The sequence below is a fragment of the Amphiura filiformis genome, chromosome 10, assembly GCF_039555335.1.
Source record: "Amphiura filiformis chromosome 10, Afil_fr2py, whole genome shotgun sequence".
In the NCBI taxonomy this organism is placed as follows: Eukaryota; Metazoa; Echinodermata; class Ophiuroidea; order Amphilepidida; family Amphiuridae; genus Amphiura; species Amphiura filiformis.
In genome coordinates this window covers 57,639,540-57,656,520 of record NC_092637.1, presented here as the reverse complement: position 1 = coordinate 57,656,520, position 16,981 = coordinate 57,639,540, and the positions used below count along the sequence as shown (strand labels likewise).

At 35.7% G+C, this 16,981-nt stretch overlaps 2 protein-coding genes across 2 annotated transcripts; both read left to right on the top strand.

The window, feature by feature from the left end:
- The first annotated feature begins 863 nt into the window (after nucleotides 1-863).
- LOC140162006 (cytochrome P450 2U1-like) lies at nucleotides 864-6,877 on the top strand. Its single transcript, XM_072185297.1, has 7 exons — nucleotides 864-1,026; nucleotides 2,627-2,904; nucleotides 3,450-3,638; nucleotides 4,171-4,323; nucleotides 5,078-5,261; nucleotides 5,874-6,017; nucleotides 6,635-6,877. Exons 1-7 carry the CDS (start codon nucleotides 864-866, stop codon nucleotides 6,811-6,813), a joined length of 1,290 nt encoding a protein of 429 aa, XP_072041398.1. The 3' UTR covers nucleotides 6,814-6,877.
- Nucleotides 6,878-8,951: 2,074 nt separating this feature from the next.
- Nucleotides 8,952-16,714, top strand: LOC140163060 (cytochrome P450 2J2-like). The gene is given in 8 exon segments (XM_072186426.1): nucleotides 8,952-9,445; nucleotides 9,949-10,226; nucleotides 11,415-11,603; nucleotides 12,263-12,418; nucleotides 13,716-13,899; nucleotides 14,786-14,883; nucleotides 14,885-14,930; nucleotides 15,157-16,714. Coding segments are annotated over 8 exon segments (1,566 nt in total). The 5' UTR covers nucleotides 8,952-9,009; the 3' UTR covers nucleotides 15,336-16,714.
- Nucleotides 16,715-16,981: the final 267 nt, after the last annotated feature.

Sequence of the window (16,981 nt, the reverse complement as noted above, 5' to 3'; positions counted from 1 at the left end):
GTCTCCTTAAATCCACTATTCGAGGCTAATTTACTACATTATGAGCGTAATGGAAAGCACATTTTCTGCCAAACAAATATTTTACACCATCTCCCGACACACCCCAATTAATATTTAGCCCGTCCAGTTTATGCAGACCTCTACCAGACCAGTCTTGGAATTTTGCGAAAATCGAATAACCCAAAAGCTCTGTATCAACACTAGCCGCTCTCGGTGGAACAAAACAAGCAACTGGTCTAAAGCGTTGTATCTCCATTAGAGTAGTATTCCATATTAAATGTCAAGGCTGTAGTTCCTAAATTAATGTTTGATGACAAAATACATAACATTAAATGACTATTATGGAATATTTTTGGGGTTCAAAACAATTTATGCCTGGTTACTACTCCAAACGAATGAGGAACGTATAATTAGGCGTTTAGTCGAACACGAAACTTTTACTCAGTCGATAATGTAAATGCCGATGACGTCATAAGGTACCCGTGGTCACTGTAGCTAAGCTCAAAGGTTGCCGATTTATTTCCGTTACATGTTGACCATGAACCAAGCCTGCTTGCTTATAGTATTTTGTTTGCTTATATTCTACAAATCCAAAGGTCCGAAGTACAACGTTGTGTAGCACTGGCTCAACATTAAGTATTTTGAGCGAACATTTGAAAATGAATTCGTCAAATTTATCTGCATTATTCTTCGACCACATGTCGCTTCAATCATGCCTTATATTCGGCGTAGTATTCTTAATTTTGTACCGCTTATTCACTGTCGGAAAACAGGTAAAATTGCCGCCTGGACCATCTTGTTTACCTCTTATCGGCAATGTACATAAACTTGGAGGCTCACAAATGCATGTTGTGACGGCAAAAATGTCGGATGAGTTTGGTGGCATAATGAGCATTAATCTATCCGGGATGAAAGCGGTATTATTAACAGATCTTACGGCAATACGAGAGGCTTTTTTGGACAAGGCAGACAGTTTTGCAGATAGATTTAATCATCCGTTGAACGAGTATGTCAACGGTGTCAAAGGTAGGAGAACGATTATTCCTTTCAAATGAAGAGCTTTGTTGCAAAAGCCCTTACATCCACTTTACATACAGCTTTGTTTTTTATTTGTGCAAGTATTACTTGTTCGATGAATGATGAATGATGAATAGAATCTAAAAGAATAGGGTTGGTACAATTTTCAAGCATTCCTATTTATTTTATTATTTATTTAACATCACGCCTTTTGCGGATTGGATATAAGGGCTTTTGCAACAACAAAAGTTTACCCTTTTTCTGGAAACCACCTTTGCAATCAATTTGAGCCCATTTGTTTGTACTACATTATCTAACTTGACTAATGGTTTTAAAATCAAAAAGAAAAATCGAAATATCTCATTTCCTTTTTCAATTATAAATTTTAATTAAATCCGGCAAAATGCCAATTTTGAGCATTTCGGAAGCTACAACATTTGTTAATTACAATATTTGTTTTCAAACAAAGTGACCCCAAAACAGTTCATTTTGGTTATATTAGTTAAAAAACATTTAAGACGATATCTCCGGAAGGGAAGGTGGTATGATGATCAAACAACCTCCAAATGTGTATTTTGCCGTGCCAATAGCTAAATTTCAGTCAGAGCTCTTCAAATGCACATTACGCACCCCCCCCCCACATACCCCTCCCGGCAGTCCTCTCTCCTCTGATGTAAATTTCGGGACCCAAACGCATTATCATTTTATTTTTATTATTATAATCATTTATCATCCGTCGTCAGCATCATTGCTATCATTATCACAGACAATGATACCACCTTAATAACAATCAGTGCTATGTTTTACAACACAGCACATAAACACGTTAATTCAATTAAGGGATCTAGAATGAGCGTTTATGGCGTTTCGACAGTATTTTTTGTGGGACATGAGAACACCTCAGAGGTATCGAATTGCATTCTGAATACGAAGCATGTCTTTCTGATATCAAATAATTTTCATGTTTTGTAATTCACGATATAATACAAATTTTATGACAAATTATTAAAATTTGATATTTTTCAAATTTTTGATATATAACAGTCCTCGAAATAAATTTTATAAATCTAATGATATATTCTTAAAGTGTATGTAGCTGGGAGGAAAAGCCGACGATCAATTGAAAATGTTGACCTTTTATATTGAAGATATGGATTGTTTTCCCAAAAAGACCTATTTTTTTGGGTGTTTTGGGGAAAAATCCATATCTTCAATACGAAAGGTCAAAATTTTCAATTGATCGTCGGCTTTTCATCCCACCTACATACACTTTAAGTATAAATCATCAGATTTATAAAGTTTACTTCAAGTACTGTTAAATATCAAAAATATCAATTTTAATGATTTGCCATAAAATGTATTACATTGCGAATTTCAAAAAATCTAAATAATTTGATATCAGAAGGACATTCTTCGTATTCAGAATGCAATTCGATATGTCTGATGTGCTCTAATGTCCCACAATAAATACTGTCCAAACGTTCATACCCCTTCCCTTAACGAGCTTAATATTAGTTCAATAAAATACCCGGATTGTCGGGATTATGCCTTCAACAATTTGGCTTTAAAAACATTTTTTAATTAAAAAATGATCTTTTCTAATTAACAGGAAGTCTAATTTTCGAAAATGGCAAAGGCTGGAAATTGCACCGACGTATGACCCTTCGAGCTCTCCGTAATTTTGGAATGGGTAAGCGAAGCCTTGAAAACAAGATCAATGAGGAAGCACGTTGTCTTGCAAGAAGTTTTGAAGACGAAAATGATCGTCCCTTTAATCCTCAACCAACTGTTCAAAACGCAGTGGCTAATGTGATATGCAGCATAAGTTTTGGGAGCAGATACAATTATGATGATCCAGAGTTTAGAAAACTTATTGATTATATAAAGGTACGTACAGCTGCTGGATATTATTATTATTATTATTATTATTATTATTATTATTATTATTATTATTATTATTATTATTATTATTATTATTATTATTATTATTGTTATTATTATCATTATTATTATGTGTGTCAAGGCATAGGCCTATCATGACATTAACATCTGTTATCATTATGATGACGGGTTGGCTCCTTGATAGCTGTTAACTACGTTTTTTTTTTCAACTGACCAGCTCCATAATTCAAGAAATGTGAAGAAGTGCAATCTATGTGCAGGCTGAAGGACCAAAAATGTTAGATCTAGGAATTTGAACAGCGAAGTCGTGAGATCATAAACCTGCCCCCGCTTTATTGTATAATAAAACTGTGTTACAATTTTAAAAAAATCAGGACCAATTCCTAATGCCCTAAACTTCCCTGACCCCCCCCCAAAAAAAAAAAAAAAAGAAGAATTCGAATGATGCGTCTATAATGCCCAATTAAATACCACATTTCATTGGTTTTTAAATCGTCATTAATTTATCATGCACTTTTAAACACAAATAGGTATTCATGGAGCAACTTTCTGGTCCAAGTCTAGTGGGAGCTTTCCCTAGACTATGGTTTACACCACTGTACAAATCTCTGAAGAACCAAAATGACGAATGCAGAACATTTTTACGAGGAGTAGTCGAACAGCACAAAGACTCATTTGATACAAATGACATCCGGGATATAATTGATGTTCATCTTCAGGTAAGAGTGGACGCTATATATGGTGTGTGTCTGGGGGTGGGTGGGGTGTGTGTGTGTGGCGGGTGTGTGGGGGGATGTGGTATGGGGTGGGGTGGGGTGTGTATGTGTGTGTGCTCATCATACCCAAGCATCCCGCCAAAAACTGCTTTTGTTGCAAACCCCCATATATCAGATATCAGTGATTTTTTTGATGATTTTTTCATGTGTTCTCAAAAATAGACAAGTGGATGTAAGGGGTTTGAAACAAAGCTCTTCATTTATCAAAATAATTTCATGTGCGTATATTTATCAAAATAATTTCGCAAGTTCCGAAATACACAGAGGTTTCATGTTTCCTCAAAACAGTAACATTCGGTATTAGAAAATATTAGACAATTTTGGAATAAAAACAATCACCTCTTCAGGGTAGCCGGTATTTAAAAAAACACTACTTTAAAGAGTAGTTGTGTATAAGGGAATTACAATATCCAATCCATTTGAATCATATTTAAGTAAAATGTGCCAGTTAAAAATCTTTACAATAATACTATAGGAAAACGAAGAAGGCGGTGCCGAAGAAAAGATTCCCCAGTCTCTGATATGGAGGGGTATCTTTGATCTGTTTGCAGCTGGAACAGACACAACATCGAACACTATCTTATGGGGAATACTGCTACTCACACAGTATCCACAGGTGCAAGAAAAGGTAGGATGATATATGCTTGCTTAATATCTTATAAATGTAGTGCTTGACTAGATTCGTCACGAAAGCTTGACACACTACAGTCAATATAATGTTCATTTTATAGTCTCTTTTTTTCTTAATATTATTTTATAATTTATTTATTTTTATTTTTCTATATCAATGTCATAATATCAATTCGGGTCCAAACGTTTACTTCTAACCTATATGTGCCTGGACACCTCGAATAAGCCGTAAAGTCCCTCTCTGGTTATTTTTACTTTTTTACATATTTGCAAAGAGATTGTTTCAGGGATTAAAATGACACCTCAATGAACTTCATATGACAATCAGAAGCGAAGTTATGGCTTGTTATAGGTTGTCATGAATCAAAACGCGAAACCGAGAAAAACGCGTTCAAAGTTATGGAAGCAAAATGACCATTCATCAGATGGGCCTCAGAAAATGTGGATTATTTCATATTTCCACTTATTTCTTTAAAATAAAACTTTGTATGTGTTTAGAAGAAAGCTTAAACATTTCAAATCTGCAAAAATCTCAACTTCGCCAAAATACGAGATTTGCATATATTTTCACCTGTAGCTCGAAATGAAGTTTGCCGAGTTTACGGCTCATTCGCCGCGTCCAGCCACATATTAAGAAATTGCCCGAAAACGGATACATACGCTAATTTGGAAAAAGTGTCCTTGATTAAAAAAAAGTTGCTGATTCGTTTCCCATTTTCATTGTCATTTTAGCATTTTCGATTATATTACAGGTGCAACAGGAAATCGATGACGTCATCGGAAGAGAACGTCCTCCTTCATTACCAGATCGCTTACTCTTGCCTTACGTCGACGCTACTCTAATGGAGATACAACGCTTTAGACCAGTTGCTTGCTTCATACCACCTAGAGCTGCTAGTGTTGATACAGAGCTTTTGGGTTATACAATAACAAAAGGTGAGAAAATGTTTCATTCACTTTTACTGCTGCGATTTTCTGCTTAAAGCAATGCGTGAGTTTGCATACATCGATTCATATTTAAATGTTACTTTTCTCTGATCACATTGCCTGTTTTAATTTCGAGCCAAACACATGAGGTAAAACGAAGAAAATTGCTATTTCATTCCGGCGTCTACAATGCGTGTATTAGCTCGCCGATCGTATTACATGTATTATTGCGTGGATCACCAAACAGCTGGGACGTTTATATAGACGCACGACGAATAACGATATGCACACAATTTATACGTCACTGATTCAATAATACATGTACACATGAGTTGACATTCAGAAGACGTGTTAGTAAGCACTCGCTTGGTGAAAACCGGAGATCTCCGGATTTAATAAAAGAAACTTTTAAGTTTAATTTGGCAGCAATTACAGCACTTCAGCTTAGTATTTCAGGTGGTGTTTAAGTACACCACTGGGTATTACAATCATGCAAAAATTAGAAATTCGAGAAAAAAAGTCAGGGCGTCGGTTTTGGGCAAATCACATATTATGGCTTTAAGTAGAAATAACCGATAATATTATGTTTTGTAATGTTACAATACATACATTCCGTTGTAGGAACGCAAGTTTGGGCCAATCTATATGCGGTACTCCACAGTCCAGAACACTGGGAAGATCCCGAAACATTCCTTCCAGAACGGTTTCTGTCAGCAGATGGAAAGAAGGTTAAAACACATGAAGCATTTGTACCGTTTGGAGCAGGTAAATACACCTTATTTAATTTAATGTAAAATGTTAAATGAGTGACAAATAAAGGCAAGAGGTTAAGCTAAATAAACATGTGTCTGTAATTTCTCTACTAAAACTAAAATGTTCTTCTTCTTTTCTTCTCCTTTTTTTATGAACAATGCAATTTATACACAATTTTAATCTAATTGCAACAAGAATAAACCTAGATGAAACCATCACTACAGATAAAGTGCTCAACTAAAAAGGAGCAGGAATATATTTAAATGTAGTGAATTTAATATTTACACCATCATTCAATACAGAACTGTTTCGTATAGGTGTTGTCACACCTACACTCCTCAGTTGAATGAGAGCACAAGCAAAATATACCTAGCCATGACCTGGCTGGGTGGGCCAAAAACACAGCATTGAGCTAATTAAAGTGTCTATAAAAAGTGTGACATAAATTATGAGCGACTATAAATGTCAATGATAAAGTGCCAATAAAAAGGCATAGGCCTTTAATCTTGTATATTTTCCCTGTGATCACTGAATAAGCCTTTAATGAACTGATAGAGTTGATGGAGCTACAAGCAAATACATATGGGGTTGTTAAAAAGACTACGTGTTTTCCTTTCTTTTCATTTTAGGTCGTCGAATTTGCATCGGTGAGCAACTTGCCCGGATGGAATTGTTTCTCTTTATGACAAATTTACTTCAACGGTTTACGTTCGGAATTCCAAAAGAGGAGCCAAAACCGAACCTTGCGGGAGAACACGGCATTACTTTGTCACCAGGACGATTCAGAATATGTGCCGTCAGCAGATGAATTGCATAAAGTATGGAGATGTTTTCTTTATTGACAATTTACCTGGCTTGCGTTTATATTAAGAAGTGGACCCCAAACAGAGGCTTGGGAGAGATCACGGACTGCAATCTGTTTGTTAGAAAAACAAGCACAGATACAAAGAAAAATTCCTTTGGCAGAGCAGATATTCTTTTTCTTATTAAAAATACTAAATATCAGTTGGCATCCTAATAATTTATATAATGCATAATTAGGCGATACCACAGACGTCTCTTCGCTCATAAAACTGTAGAATGGTCATAGATTTGCAAATTACGTTAAATAAACAAACTGAATTCATTGTCATCCCCAATGAATGTTCAATTAACCATAATCAAGGTAAATACTTGTCTCGATGGACTGAAAATCCACTCTCAGACTTACTGACGTGTGCAAAGAGGGTCATTTTTGCCCACGCCACTGTCTGTTGGTCAGTAAAATGGCTGTCATCAATTTATATTTGATTTAAAGTTAAAAAAAAATCAAATTGCAAAGAAGAGACTTAGGCCGAGCAGGCATTTTTGATCACTTTTATGAAAACTAGTGAATATATGACGTATGCATTATTATTTATCAATAGCGCGGATATTTTTTTGCTCGCAAACCAGCGGAATTTGTCATAAATTTGCGTAGATCCATCATTTTAGTGCTATTTTTTAACCTCAGCATCTTACCCTGGGGTAGGACTTGCCATCAAGAATGAGCTGAGGTTGGTGAAGCCCACCATAGGTTTCTGCAGTAAAATCCATGATTTTCATTTTGCTCTTGTATAAAAAAATAAATAGAAACAAATGGTAATGCAGTTATCCTTGAAATGCACAAATATTATGTCAGAGGCAGTAAAAACTTTATTAATGTCCAATGTTGGCGAGGGCATATGTAGAAGAGAAACATCATTATTGAGACAATGTATATATGGTCAATTCCAGCCAAAGCGGGACAAAATGTTAAACCACGTGAATAGAGTGCCCTCTGTGATTATTCACTAGACATGATCTTCTCATTTGATAAGTCTAGAATTGAAAAGGAAAACATTTTTAAAATGTCTTCTCTCCATACACAGATGAACGTATGACCTCCTACGTGACATGTTATATGAGATGAAAAACCTAAAAAGATCAGTATTCGTTTGTGCATATGGACTGCACATATTTGAGTGGACACTACGAATGAGCCGTAAACTCGGCAAATTGTATTCTGAGATACAGTGCAAAATGTGCCGCAAGTCGTATTCATAGGTGACTCAATTCGGCGCGACATTTTTCTCATTATTTTGATAGCGTTTAAACCAATCAAAGCTAAAGCTTATGATATATATTTTCTAAACACGAAATAAAACAAAATTGACCGGGGACCGAGTTTACGGCTGATTCGTAGTGTCCAGTCACATATACGAATGATGCTAAATATTACTCATCATTATATAATATATTATGACAAATATTGGTATTATGACAATACGGTATATACATTGTATATAAAACGACTAATAGATCCTACTATCATGGCGTCAGGTCAATGGTTAATCATATCCCGTATGTTTCTTAATATTCATTCATATTTGAGACAAATTGCTGTGCCCATTTTATAGGTGCACAGGTGGATCCGTGTTTTTTTATTTTATTTTTTATCATTTCTTTTTAATGAAATAATTAAGGTTGTCCACTGCACGGAGGCCACAAGGGAGATGCTAAATTAATGCTATATATTTCTAAATGAATACGTGTTCCCGGTTGGCTCTATAGCGATTTCACAGAAAATGTATTTCTAAATTTATTACAATGCAGCGTCGGACTCTAGCTGTGAGCGTAGCCTAAGTCATTATAGACTCCAAGAATGGCTCTCCATACACAAATGAACAAAGGAGACGGATCATTTTGCCATGCAAATTTTCCAGTGTCAACTGCCTGGTACAACCTTTAAAAAAGGTACAATGCAGTATTGGGTTCGACGTCAATAGATGATATATCGCTGTGCGACTGTAGTTTACGCCATTGGGTAGCCCTGAAGTTAGTTGATACCAATTATTTAGTTTCGCTTTAAATGTATTTTTATTATATAGTCATGATAAGTTAAAGGTTGAAACTTGATCCGGTTCAGTAAATCAGGATTGTTGCTGTCGTGTGACCGCGGGCTCTCGGTCCTTTGTTCGTTTTCGATATATATGCTGCAGTACTGATGTGTACCAAACTTGCAAAGGGATCAATACAAACCTATTTGAGCTTTAGCTGGTCGACCCTGAACATGGCTTCGCCAAATGTATCTGCATTATTCTTTGACTACATCTCACTCCAGTCGTTTCTTATATTCGGTGTTTCATTCCTGATAATATACCACTTATTCACTCGCGAAAAACCGGTGAAACTACCGCCTGGACCGCCATGCTTACCACTTATCGGCAACGTCCATAGACTTGGAGGGAAACAAATGCATGTTGTGACAGCAAATATGTCCAATGAGTTTGGCAGCATAATTAACATTGATTTGGCAGGAACGAACGCAGTGTTACTGACCGATCTTCATATAATGCGAGAGGCTTTTTTGGACAAAACGGATAGATTTTCCGATAGATTTAGTCATCCGTTGGGTGAATACATATTATTAAGTATTAAAGGTAAGAGCGGATTAATGTCGGTTGTCCTGGTTCCAGTAACTCGGTATCTTCATTTCTCATTATGGTGTATTTGAATACTGGGTTACAGGGCGCCATATTAGGTTCGATTTGCATTGAAACTTCTTGTGCACATTTACAGCTAGCCAAAACTTGCAACTCTTCTGTCTCTAGACCACTTACATAATTTACTCTAATGAAGTTAAATATGTATCCGAAGAAGCAAACTATCCCTCCGTTGATGTCTTCATCATGTTCATATGAGTCTTGAATTTTTTTAATAATTTATGGTTTATTCTCACAATTTTCAAATGTTGTTTTACTTCGTGCTTAGACGGGACAGAAAATGTTCGCTAAATAATATTTTGAAATAGCATTTTGATAACGTTTTAAGATGTAGTTATGTTTTTTTCATATCAAATTGCCAGCTGACAATTGGGTAAGCAACGAATCATTCAAAAAATAAAATAAAAGCTGTTCGTACATTTCAAATTTACTTTTAACAGGAAGTCTTACTTTCGAAAATGGTAACGGCTGGAAATCTCACCGACGTACGACCCTTCGAGCTCTCCGTAATTTTGGAATGGGTAAGCGAAGCCTTGAAAACAAGATTAACGAGGAAGCACGTTGTCTCGCGAGAAGTTTTGATCAAGAAAATGGTCGCCCCTTTAATCCTGAACCAAATGTTCAAAACGCAGTGGCTAATGTGATATGCAGCATAAGTTTAGGGAGCAGATACGATTATGATGATCCAGAGTTTAGAAGGCTTCTTGACTATATAAAGGTATATATAAAGCTCTATGGCAATTCAATATGTGACCGTACGCGGCGAATGAGCCCATAAATTCCTCCCCCGGTCAATTTTGTTTTATTTTGTGTTTAGAAAATATACATCATAAGCTTTAAAATGGTACATTATTTGACTTCATACGATATCCAGAAGCGGGATTATGGTTTGTTAAACTTTGCTCCTTCAACAAAATGGTAGCTTTTTTCGAGTCTACATGTGTCTCTTTTTCCACATTGCTGGCAATAAATAGCAAACAGTCATAATTGGCGGTCATTTCAAATCATCCCCAAGTCAACGAGGTTCAAAAAATTCTCTCATTGTTAACTGTTGGTTATACAAACCTATACGAAATACAATGCCTGGTAACCCATCACTTGAACAGGTTTTAACCCAAGCAAACAAAGACATTGGAAATTAAGCAGAACTTTACCACGGGACTTTTGTCTGTAAAACACATTGTCAATCATACGTGTTTATTAACCGCAAGTACGAAGCATTGTAGCACACGAAGCGCTAAATGTATGTCCATGTACCACTGAGAGTTTCGCGCCACCACAAACGTGGCGTAAATGCCATATGTGACCCATCACATCGAAACAGACCACTTCGCGGCTAGCTTCATTGGCAGATAACAATGAAATCTGATTTCAACAAGCAAGGTGTCATTTTCAAGCTAAAAAGCAGCAGTTTATCCTAGTGTTTAAATTTCCATTTTCATTTCTGCCGCAAGGTGGTCTGTTTCGATGTGATGGGTCACATTTATTGTTGTGTACGATGTAGATAATGGTAATGGCACGTGCCCGGAGAATTTCAACAATAGCGAGATCTGGACGTCCAATCACAAGCCAGGTCCATTTAAAGATGCACTACATCATGGCCAATTTTAGTTAGGCCAGAAATTGGCCTAACTCGCCATATAGTCCCGTGTTAAGAATCTTAACCGCAACCCAAAGTAAGTAGTCCACTTGGGAAGCTAACAAACAGAGGAAGTATGGTGACTGAAAATATCAGATGTGAAAATCTACCAATTGCACACAAATTAATACAAATCAGCGTTTTATGCTTAAATGTAATAGCCAGAGTATGCAAATTAGGCAAGTGGACTACGGAGAAGTCTAACGATGCCCTGACGTAAGCTCTGATTTTTCTCGGTAATAACCCAATGCTTTCCTTACTCCTTAGGTATTCATGTCGAAGCTTTCCGGTCCGAGCCTTCTGGCTGTGTTCCCTAGACTATGGTTTACACCATTGTATAAATCCCTGAAGAAACAAACCGTCGAGTGCATATCATTTCTTCGTGGAGTCGTTGAACAACACAAGGTTACATTTGATTCAAATGACATCCGGGATATCATTGATGTTCATCTACAGGTAAGAGTGAAAGGTCGAACAGCTCACCAAAAGATTTTAACAACTAGTTGTACATTCTTGAAGAAATTCATTAGGTTTGTGTGATAAAATTAACAGAATGTTCTTCTTGCCAAAATCAATTGTATTTTACTAACAGGTTCGGCCATCTTGGTCGAAGGCCATCATCGGAGAGATGGTACTTGATCCTTGATGCGTTTGCTTTGTAATATTTCATCCAACTGAAACTATAATAACTATAGCATATTGCAATATCGCACAGGGAAATCAGATACATGAGTTTGTGGACACGGTTTATATACACGGTTGAAATTCTAAGCTTAAACAACAACAGTATACGTTCTGTGCATTGAGAATGTTTATAATCCCTTCTCGCAGAGCAGGCACAGTTATTTCATGACGTCAATTTTTTTCTAGGCCAAATCTGTCTCGTTCGAAGGAACTCATCGCTTAAGTTGGTTTTTGCGGAATATCAATTTTAAACGACTTATTTTCTCAAAAAAGAGTAATTTTCATTGTCCTCATAATATTACTTTGCCAATGATATGATGATGTCCGAGCAATATACCTGACCTTTAAACCAAGTAAAAGCATCTACTGAGTAAACACGGCAATAGAGTATTCGTTTCTATTTTCTAAATTACAATCTCATCATACGATAGGACCACGACAAAAAAGGTGGAACTGATGAAAAGCTTCCCCAGCATCTGATATGGAGGGGTATCTTTGACCTGTTTGCTGCTGGAACAGACACAACATCAAACACTATCTTATGGGCAATACTGCTACTCACACAGTATCCACATGTGCAAGAAAAGGTAGGAGAATACTCAGACTCAAAGACAAAAAGTAGCATATGCTACAAAGAAATATGTATCAAGTCGTAAGTATTTCAAAACATCGTGAGTGACTGAGTTGATGTTCTTTGTTTGCCGCGCACCTGTACAAGCCAGGGCATTTCGAAATTACATAACTGCGACTTAACGCTTATTTTGTGGTAGCGGGTTACATGTCCATATCAGTCTATGACACTCTTGTGTTTTTTTTTTTTGTTGTTGTTATTGTTTTCTGCTCGCGACTGTTTAAGCTTCTTCCAAATGGTCTTATCTGGCTAATTTATGGATGCTTACTTATCTCAATATCCGGGTCGATTTATTAATAATGTTATAGACCTACCACTTTTCCAACCACACTCTCTAGTACATAATATATTCACTCACAGTTAAATCAAATCCGAAACTTTGCTGTTCGAATAAATGTATCAACATTAACAATTCGACTGAAAATTGCAAGCAATTTGGAAGTAACTGGAAGTAACAAATTGCCCAGCAAACACAAAACGTTTTCGACATCATTCGCAAAAGGTTATAAAATGTTGTCAGAAAACGTTTAAATGTCGGGTTATATAAAGGGTATATTAAGGGTATAAAACGTTTTCATAACATTGAAAAACATTTTTTGATAATCTACTGCCCAGCAAACACAAATGTTTTAGAGAAAACGTTTAAATGTCGGGTTATATAAATAGTATAAAAACGTTTTAATAACATTCCAAAAACATTTTTGAAAACCTGATACAAAACATTCTAAACAGAATGTTATTTTTGGGTTGAAAAAATGTTGTGCGAAAAATGTTTGCCCAAAATATTTGCAATAACGTTTTAAATACGTTTTTATGACCTTTATATAACCCGACATTTAAATGTTATTAAAACGTTTTGAAGAAAACATTTTAAGAACATTTCTGGGCAAATATTTTAACATAATGTTATTTAAGTGTTGACAAAATATTTGGCAAAAAATGTTTGCAAAAATATTTTACAATAACATTTTTGAAAACATTTTAGAAATATTGTTGTAGTGTGTTTTCATACAAAACGTTTTAAAACGTTTTCATGACCTTTATATAACCCGACATTTTAATGTTATTAAAACGTTTTACCTAAACCAAAAGCCAAAATATAACTTCTTTAAAACGTTTTAAAAACGTTTTTGTGTTTGCTGGGTGGAAACAACTTTGCCCTTGATTTAAACAATTGACTGATTTTTCAATTTAATATTTTTTTATACCAAAATAAATAATCATAAATCGTCAGAATATCGATTATGTTACAGGTACAAGAAGAGATCGATGACGTCATTGGAAGAGAACGTCCCCCTACATTACCAGATCGCTTACTCTTACCTTACGTTGACGCTACTCTGATGGAGATACAGCGCTTTAGACCTGTTGGTTGCTTTGTTCCACCGAGAGCGGCAAGTGTTGATACAGAGCTTTCGGGTTACACGATACGAAAAGGTAACACTGTGCACCGTGGAATTCCTATGATTAGTGCAGATGTTTTACTCACATTTTAGGGAGGTTTCATCACTACACTAGTGGTTTCTTCAGACTGACAACTCATCACATCATACTGTTTCCTCTTATGGGCAACAGGAGCCCTGTATATACCGAAATAAAACACTGACCAACAACAGTTTTCCTACCACCACCCCTTATATCAAAAGCTGGGAGTGGTTATAACGCTGTCAGACAGAAGTGATTCGATGGTAACGGAGGAAGCGTAAAAATGAAAAGTTACGGATACCCAGATTGGTGATTTATTTAAGTCAAACAAGACATACCCACTCTAAGACAAAAATTACCTCAATTTGAAACGATGACAGTGAGAAATTAAAAGGCATGGTGGTAGTTCCCTATATAGAGGGCCTATCTGACACGATAGAGGGCCTATCTGTGTGAGTCACCAGTGTGTTTAAAAATACGGGTTTTCTGTCATGAAACCACACCGTACCATCAGCAGGACAGACTTCTCCCCAAGAAAAATCGGAGTCCATTTACGAGATTCCCTGCGGTGACCGGCCCAGTTCATACATTGGTGTAAATGGTCGTCCATTTGGCATTTGACCTAAAAGAACACCATAACGAGGTGTAAATTGGAATGTAGGCTATTTACGCGTGCAAATCACAAATCGTTTGTCACATACTTTCGCAAATCATCGATATCTCGGGATAATTTTATTATCTCGAGATATTATCTCGGGATAATTTTATTATCTCGAGATAATTTCCGAAAAAAAATGTTAACATCCCAAAAAAATATTTTTAAAATGTCACATCAGGGGCTCCGTACGTCTATATGCAGGCGTGTTGTTATTAATGGTATTGTTAAATCTCGTTGTAGGAACGCAAGTTTGGGTCAATCTATATGCGGTTCTCCACAGCCCAAAACACTGGAAAGATCCTGAAGAATTCATACCAGAACGGTTCATATCAGCAGATGGGAAAAAAGACAGAGACACCGGAAGCTTTTATACCGTTTGGACTAGGTAAATACACATTGGTATTGTTTTACGGAGAAATTAGTAAAGGAAAAATGAAAACAAAAAATGTCTTTTAACAAAAGTATTTTTAAGTTGTTTCGTTGCTCCACAAAATATGAGGAGTAAGTTCCCTGGAATTAATTAAAATGAAATTAATGTATAAACCCTTTACAAAGTTCGAATATAGGATATAATTTGAAAAGTCAGTAACTTTACTTCATTTTACTTTCAGGGCGTCGAATTTGCATCGGTGAGCAACTTGCCAGGATGGAATTGTTTCTCTTCATGACAAACTTACTCCAACGGTTTACCTTCGAAATTCCAAAAGGGGACCCAAAACCGAACCTTGCGGGAGAACATGGCATTACTTTGTCACCGGGACGATTCAGAATATGTGCCGTCAATAGATGATTTTTTTTTAACATTTACTCAAACGATTCACGTGCCAAATTACACACGACGACTCTTGAGTCGAGCATGACCCAGCAAATACAAAACGTTTTCGACATCATTCGCAAAAGGTTATAAAAGGTTGTCAGAAAACGTTTAAATGTCGGGTTATATAAAGGGTACATTGATGCTTTAAAACGTTTTCATAACATTAAAGAACATTAAGTAATTTACTACACAGCAAACACAAATGTTTTACAGAAAACATTTAAATGTCGGGTTATATAAAGGGTATAAAAACGTTTTAATAATATTCCAAAAACATTTTTGAAAACTAGGTACAAATCATTCTAAGCAGAATGTTATTTTGGGGTTGTAAAATTTTTTGCAAAAAATGTTTTTCCCAAAATATTAACGTTTTAAAAATGTTTTCATGACCTTTATATAACCCAACATTTAAATCTTATTAAAACGTTTTGTAAAAAAACATTTTAAGAACATTTCTGTGTTTGCTGGGTACAAATATTTTAACATATTGTTATTTAATATGTGTTAACAAAATAGTTGGCCAAAAATGTTTGCAAAAATAGTTTACAATGACATTTCGAAAACATTTTGTTGTAGTGTGTTTTCATACAAAACATTTTAAAACGATTTCATGTCCTTTATATAACCCGACATTTTAATGTTATTAAAACGTTTTTACCTAAACCAAAACCCAAAATATAACTTATTTAAAAAGTTTAAAAACGATGTTGTGTTTGCTGGGGACCTGCCATAACTTTAGGAATATACAATCTCAATTGAGACCTTCAATTTAATAGGCTCAAAATCCAAATTTTAATTCCGAATTACGAGTTGATATTTTTCCTTTCTTCTGTATCATTTTAATCTTTCTTGCATAATTAAAAAAAAAAAAAAACACTCAAACGTTATCAAGCAAAACGATTAAAACAAACCACGTAGTCCAGACTAGAGAATGGAGTAGACGGAATGCCATCGACATTTCTCCGCAGGAACCAAATCATACTGCAGTTACTGTCCGTTTTCCTATACACAATACACAGTGCTCTCACCATTGACGCGTGACCTCTACAAATGATGTATGTTGGAAGAATGGGCACTTGACTAGTTAACATCACTGTGTGAAAAATAACCAGCCAATATTTAATTTATTCTCCAAACTTCTAGCAAATATATTTCTCTAACATGACCTAAAATTACAGCTAGGTTAGAAGTTCAGAAATAGTCGCACTTTCGTAGAATATGAGTGAGGGCAAAGCATAGCGAGCTCATAGCTAGCCAACTCCCCGTGTTAATTGAATGGAGATTTGACCGAAAATATTGAGCTATATTGGTAACGGACCGCTCAGTTCTGAAGGATGCCACAAAAAAACGGTACAAGCTACATTTAAATTATTCTATGAAATTTTAGAAAATATAGTTTTGTAACATGTCGTAATTTTTAGCTAATTTAGGTGTTTGGAGAGGGTCGCACTTTTGTGTTTTAGGAAGGATATGTAAACGACAAATAACACCAAAAATATGAAGATATTATTTCCAAGTCAACAATCATTATGTTGCTCATTTTCAAGAATGCTGGTTAACAAAAAGCAGGTCTTTGTCTCATTTCGTGAACAAAGGTACACATACCATTGTGTCCTTTC

Bases quoted from the DNA above. Each gene is read 5' to 3' on its own strand.
- LOC140162006 (XM_072185297.1), top strand. From the start codon at position 864: ATGTCGGATGAGTTTGGTGGCATAATGAGCATTAATCTATCCGGGATG. The intron at 2,905-3,449 runs GTACGTACAGCT...AAACACAAATAG, and splicing joins AACTTATTGATTATATAAAG to GTATTCATGGAGCAACTTTC. The intron at 3,639-4,170 runs GTAAGAGTGGAC...ATAATACTATAG, and splicing joins TAATTGATGTTCATCTTCAG to GAAAACGAAGAAGGCGGTGC.